Genomic DNA, 7,060 nt, shown 5'->3' with positions numbered 1-7,060 from the left:
TTTATTTTTTTGGCGGTAATTCTAACCGCGTTAGGTTATTTTCCATTCAGCCAAGTACTTAATGCTGAGGCAAATGTAGGCAAGTCTAGACAAAATCGTTACTCATAATACACACAACATCTTAGTATTAGTCTATTCTTTGTCTTCCTTCTTGGTAGCGAATTGGTTCCAGCCATGCTGCTTAGCCTTGTAGTCGGCTCTCTCCAGCGGCCGCAGGTGAGCTGCAGCCACGCGGTCCCTAGAATATGACCAATATCACCTTTACTTTAGGTCCAAACCAAAGTCCAAACGCATTAGAGTGACTTTTTGTAGCAACTTTTTATCGAAAATCTTTGAAAAAACATGCAATATTAAGACGTTGTTGTTCACATTGGTCTAACAGAAAGCTCGGTAAGTACGGTCACGAGCATTAATATGTATACACTTTGGTAGGTACCATGTCACATTAACTTTTTTGACAAATTGAACTGTAAGTCTCACTAAATGTCAAAATGTTAGTGCGACAGAGTCCTAAAGTGGGAACATTATATTACTCATGACTGTACTTAATTCAACTTACGATGGATGTCCCTCTGACTACCCCATTGGGATATAGTCGTGAACTTATGTTATGTACTTAATAAGAATAAGAAAAACTGCGAATCAATTGCCAATCTCCTTCGGATATAGGATATCCCCTACCTATAGGATATCTCACGGCAAAGAGTAAAGTAATATTCTCACGGACATCTAGAGGACTTGTTTTTTTGACGTGACTTATTGTAGATTTGCCGCAAATGACTTTAACTACTTGGCCGGACAAATGGGGAGCGCTGAAGGCTCTCACCCGGTACTACATTCAAGACAACAGGCCCAGGCGCCCAGTTGGGCACGAACCTCGGCTCAGGGCGTCGTCTTAGAGGATAATATTTGACAGAGTGGGTCGATAGCGATTAGCGCTGAACGAGGGAAATCGTCGACCACGCCAACAGCGGGATCGGTATCGGGGTTTCGAAGTGTTTGTTATCGCGAGCTGATTGGCCGCGTCTATGGCTAGAGTAATCGTATATTACGTCCTTCGGGCGCTAATACTTTTCAGTACCGTCCCTAAGCGGGATGTACTCGGAAGCAACTACCAGGGGATTTGGGGGATGCGGAGCAGAATCGAAGAAACGTTTTGAAGCTAATTTGAGCTATTGGGTTATGGTCGGCGAACCTAGTATGGGGCCTCCATTAATCATGTGATGTTTTTTTTTGCATTTTTAACCCCCCCCTCCCCCTTGGTGATACATGGTGAGGTTCAAAACTACCCCCCGCCCCTATCCTACCCCTATCCTATATCACGTGTATTTTTTACTACCTACCAAAATAATTGCACGAAACGCCGCTTTTCGGTTCAGTATCGCGCGTTTGCCGAAAAAATAAATACTCGTGATATATTATTACTACACCCCCCTCCCCCTTATGATATTTCGTGATTTTTTCATGGACCCCCCCCCCCCCTCTCGAGCCTCGCATGATTAATGGACGGCCCCTATATAGTGCAGCAAACTCACGCAAACTCCTCATAAGTCTTGGCAGTATATATCGCGTCACACTTCACATCATTGACACGCCAATACTGACGATCATACTCCACACAATTCTTCAGCTGCTGCTCCATTGCTGCTACGTCTTGCTCGCTTAACTTCTCCATTGCTCGTCTGATGAGTAACTCCTCGATGTCCTAAGGAAGCTAGGTGGCGATGGATGGTAAAACAAAGCAAGTTTCTTGGCTTGTTGATAAATATACTATGGTTATTATGGCTGTAAAATATTCGACAGAGGTATTAACAATCAGTATTATTTTTGATATAAGTTCTGTGTACAGTATTTTGACTGCGTATTATTCGGAATGACACTCAATGCAACACTACGGTTCCTATGACAACCAAACAAGCTATCTACTATTCACAGTGGGCTGGCTACTTTTTTTTTAAGTCATATATCACCTACATACACAGATTTATAATAGTTACACACACACACACACACACACATGTCATATTACCTCTAAGTATGTCTAAACTGGATGGTTAAAAAGCGAGTTAAAAAGCAATAAGTACAGCAATTTAACGTTTGCGCATATAAACGTTAGTGCGCAATGTACAAAGACAAAAACTGTCAAATAACAATATTGCTTTTTTAGATGAATTGATTTAATGTGGTCAGTATTCAAAACTTAGCCAAAAGTTCAAAAGGAATACATCTCATTTGCCTCTTTTTTTGGTCCGGCCAAATCTACAATAAGTCATTATCTGCGGCAAATATACAATAAGTCACGTCAAAAAAAAGCCTCTTTTTTTAAATACGGAATGATAGTATAACTAGATGAGAAAACTATGAATGACCCTTCCTTTGTTCTGTTTAAAAGTGATTAAAACTCAAGGTACAGTGTTACGTAAAACATTATTGACTAAACATGTTAAGCAAACAATGTTCACTATAGTACCAACTTAGAGTGGTAGGTGTAGTTATTTTAGGGTTCCCTTTAAAACACTGAAAAGGATATCTTGTTAGTAGGTGGAACCACATGTATAAAATACGTACTTACCTACATACATAAACTCACCCCAACTTATTTCCCCAACTCTTTTTCTGTGACGGGACTTATAGTAAACTAGCTTTTGCCCGCGGCTTCACTCGCGGTAAATTCGGGGTAACACGGTTCCCCTTTCCTCATCATCATCATCAATTTAAGAGCCACGCTTTTTTCGGTTCAGTTTTTTCCAATACTCTCCATGCTACTTTATTAGGGGAAAATAGGGCAGTGGTTTCCCTCTTGCCTTCCGCCCCACCTAATGTACTTACCAAAATTTACCCAAGTAGCAACCGATTGTCTTAAAAGAGAATTGTAGATATCTTGAAGGCAAGTAGACTAAATCAAGCCCTTGTCTTGGATAAGTCTTATATGTCTCCAAGATATCCCTCAAGATGTCTTGAAGATACAGTTTAGTAAAAGTGGGCACATACTTTAACTCTTATACAAGACAGACTTAAGACAACGTTAAGTCAGACTTAAACCCTACTTTAGACAATGTTCTTGCGTATTCTAAACTTAGAATTCTTGTAGTATCACTTAATACCAAAAATGTATACTTGAAGATATCTACAATACTTAGTTAAGACTATAGGATTGAATTGCACTGAGTCAATTGTAACTTAACGAAGTAAAACTTCAGGTCATACTAAAACGATTTTTACTTCACGCGTCTTTATTTTAGAATATAATGGCGAACATTTACATTAACACAAGAAATGAAGTCTGTAAGAAAATGGCGTCTAAAATATTTGTTAAGTTGTTTTAACAAAAGGTTATTCTGCCGTTTCACATACAGGAAATTATAAACGCATGATTGTTTCTCGTGTAAAATCGATAGAAAGTGTTAAAAAACAGAAGGGCCTTTAATATACCAGAAAAATAATAATAAAATTTGGATTGATTATTCAGCAAATAAAAAAAATGGTGACATATAGTATAGAGAAATTCATTTTGTATTAATATGTGACAGCTGAACGCAGTAATTGTTACTACAACAGAGATATATATTAATTTACTTCAGTTTTTGACGATAATATTGTCAAAAAAATATTACATGTTTTCTTCCTGTAAGTGCAAAATGGCGTTAAGTAATATTTTTCTAAATGAAGTAAGACTTTAGAAACAATTGATTTCGTAAGAATCAGTTTAGAAAAGTAAAGTCAAGTTGCACTTCATCAAGTACTAGTTAAGATAAATTTTACTTCAATTGTCTAGGAGTATACCAACTTAAGACAAAAAGTATTTAGTGAATTCCTACTTAAAACTCTTATGTCTAAAGTGATCCTCTATTTTGATTTAGTAAAGTAATGTCGTAAAATCATGTTTGTTTATTTTGTGCCAGAATCATCTATGTAACAAGTAACAATTAAAATCGAACAAGCTTTTAAAACCTATGGAAAGTATGTTTGTTTGAGAGGTAAGTTTTTCGACTCGTGGAAGATAAAAAATATTGTTATGCTGAGTTCTTGCTTGGATAGGAATGTGATTTACTTAATTATTTAATATTTATCGCAATTGGAACTAACAAACATAAACTCAATTTGCTAATGAGTCTCCGCGCATACATTCTCATAGGTACCTACATGGTTCGCTGACGCAAAGTAGGTACGATCACCGCGCTTCTAATTGCCAACGGAAACAATGTGATTATTGTAAAAATTTACGAGTATCCGTTGAATATTGTATATACGAAGAACCCTTGCAATTTGATTAACGTCGTGTGTGTGCGCGGTAGTTTCTAAGCCCACCAAAAACATTATTGTTAAAAAAGGCCAGAATCATCTATGTAACTCCCGATGACTTTATCAAGCTAAAAAAATAAAGGAATCGAATCAAATGCCCACTTTAAATGCATTTAACCATACACAAAACTTAAAATAGATATGTTTTGTTTATGATTGTGAATAAAGCTTAGTTAAAAATAGGTACATTTTTAAAATTATTAAAAGAAAGAATGAAAGAAGAAAGAAAAGTATCTAGACACGCGGTAGCGTATCAAGCCAAGTTCAAGAAATAGAACTGGCGAGCCGCACCGTGTGTAATAATATTACACGAACCATTTGCAGCCACTTTTGACCCCCTCATAAATCAAAAACTATTTTACATAAACGTATCAAATCGTATCGTATCGTATCGTAAATTTGGCTCATATATTGAGACTTGTGAGATACATATAAGTGTTCTAAATTTCATAAGCTTATCTCAAACGGTTATTTAGATATTAATGTACAAAAATCCTCATTTTTATCATTGACTGACTGACTGACTGACTGACCTATAAATCAAAAGTCTAACCCAGTTCCAGATGATCCTAGAGAGTTAAAATTTGGTATTTGGTAAGATAGGTAATTAGATGAATATAAAGGAAAAAATAATAAACTGGCAAATTTTTAATTATTAGATTCTATTATGAACGCTTAACATAAATACCTAATTAGTGCCTGTACCTAACTATAGATGTAAGAATCAGTAAGTAATCAAAACTCATGACAGCCGGTCTTTTTGTGGTAGGTATGTGGATTAACTTAACATAATATACAATCACGCCTATATCGGGGTAGGCAGAGCACTAAGTGATCATAAAACCACTTGATGCCATATTCGACAAGTACTTTAAGGGTAGGTAAGCAAGTTGGAACATGTGTTTAGCGGTGATAGGTTGTCAGCTTTTCGCCCACGATACAACACAACTCACATCCATTTTACTGGCTTTTTATTTTTTTTAACTTAACGTGAATCTTAAACGAGTTTAATAGGTATTCAAATGTATTATATCTATAAAGTCGACTTTTAGTTTTGAATTTATCCTTTTAAAAGGACCCACGCGTTACGAGGATATGTACTTACCTACAATAAGACAGACCTTAGGCTACAATATATTTATGTTATAAGAAGATATGATATGTTATACTGTTACTTATAAATAAATTTCAGGACTGACCATTGAACTTGCCACCCATTTAGATCTCACTTCTTTTGTCGTTGAAGTCAACAACCAAAGCATTGCATAATATTGAACTTGGCTCTCATTTCACATTTATGTTTTAGATTGGATTTATTTATTATTAGACTAATAGGTACCTAATTTTATATTTGAACTTAGCAGGTTTTACTATAAAACTCGATTTTTCATAGTGTAGTGTTGCCGTGCGCTTAGATTAGGTTAGACTAGCTTAGTCATTTTTGAGAAGATTTGTGCGAGACGTAGGTACCTGGGCCGCCACACGCTGGATCGGATTTGAAAAACAGGAACTTACGATTTTTTTGCCAAAATTAAATGATTGTGTTATACCAATCGATATAAAAAAATGATGGCAATGAAGAAGATATCGCATCGCTAACAAAAACAGTGGGATGTGCATTATCACAGGTTAATTTTCTGTAAGTATTTAATATTCTGCCTTCGAAAATCACCAGATCATTTTATTATTTGGACTTCATCCATCTTTCTGCTTGCTTCTATTTCGATTTTATCGTCCATTGAATAGACTTTTCTTATGTTTTACTTATTGTAGTCAAAAACGAATAAAACAGTCTTGTATAGGAGCAACAAATAATAAAAATTGCCTTAAGTATATCTAGGCAATCAATTTTTACTTTACAAGACTAAACTGATACTTCACTAAATCAATTTAGTGTTAAGTGAGCCTTCAAATAATCTGAGTAAAGTAAAAGAATACTTGTAGACTTAACAGTAGGCTGAGATAAGACTAAATAGTTTTGTGAATACTTAACTTGGTTTTGTGTCTTCATGAATTTATGAAGTCCTAATAAGTCCTATTTGATTTGGATAAATCTCACTTTAGCTAAAGTTTAGACATATATGACTTAATCACAATTCTTGATTGCTACTTGGGTAGCTTCCTGCCTTGAAAACTGCAAATCGTCCCATATAAAATTTCACCCCTTCTTTGAAGCAGGGCAGATTTCCTCAAAAAAAGAAGCACGTTTTTTTTAGTCGCAAATAGTCCGCATACCAAATTTTTGGCATTCTACCTTGAGAATTGCGGGACGCTCCATACAAACTTTCACCCCCCCATTTTAAGGAAGTGGGCGGTTAGAAAGAGACAAAATATAGCCTGCGTCACTCTCCATCCCTTAAGCTATCTCCACTTAAAAAGACGGACAAACAAACAGACACACACACTTTCCCATTTATAATATTAAAATATGGATTTGCTGCACGTGGCATAAATACTTTTTGTTTACTTAACTTGGCCGAAAAGCGATTTCCTAGCGGGCAGAAAATCAGCATAATACAGGATGGCCCAAAGGTTAGTGAACCTACTAGTGAGTAGGAAGCTGATTTTTGGTACATTAGGAAAAGGACACCGTGTTACCCAGAATTTAACGCGAGCGAAGAAACCAATATTAAGTAATAACCCTAGAGTTTACTAACGGAGTACGCTTAACGTGCCCGCGAGGCGAGGCGACGGCTTTTCACAAACAATCGCCATGTTGGTACTTACCATTGCAGCATAACACACAGAACAAGCCATT

At 36.2% G+C, this 7,060-nt stretch overlaps 1 protein-coding gene across 1 annotated transcript; it reads right to left on the bottom strand.

The window, feature by feature from the left end:
• On the bottom strand, positions 1-1,866 carry LOC126376752 (coiled-coil domain-containing protein 103). The gene is made up of 2 exons (XM_050024320.1): positions 1,536-1,866; positions 1-238 (listed from the first exon to the last, which is right to left on the bottom strand). Exons 1-2 carry the CDS (start codon positions 1,673-1,675, stop codon positions 133-135), a joined length of 246 nt encoding a protein of 81 aa, XP_049880277.1. The 5' UTR covers positions 1,676-1,866; the 3' UTR covers positions 1-132.
• Positions 1,867-7,060: the final 5,194 nt, after the last annotated feature.

The sequence above is a fragment of the Pectinophora gossypiella genome, chromosome 21 (genome assembly GCF_024362695.1).
Source record: "Pectinophora gossypiella chromosome 21, ilPecGoss1.1, whole genome shotgun sequence".
NCBI lineage: Eukaryota > Metazoa > Arthropoda > Insecta > Lepidoptera > Gelechiidae > Pectinophora > Pectinophora gossypiella.
The sequence above is the reverse complement of the archived record's forward strand: the minus strand, read 5'-3'. Positions and strand labels throughout refer to the sequence as shown.

Coding starts and splice junctions, on each gene's coding strand:
- LOC126376752 (XM_050024320.1), bottom strand. CDS start 1,675: ATGGAGAAGTTAAGCGAGCAAGACGTAGCAGCAATGGAGCAGCAGCTG. Junction 239..1,535: donor AAGACTTATGAGGAGTTTGC/GTGAGTTTGCTG, acceptor GTCATATTCTAG/GGACCGCGTGGCTGCAGCTC.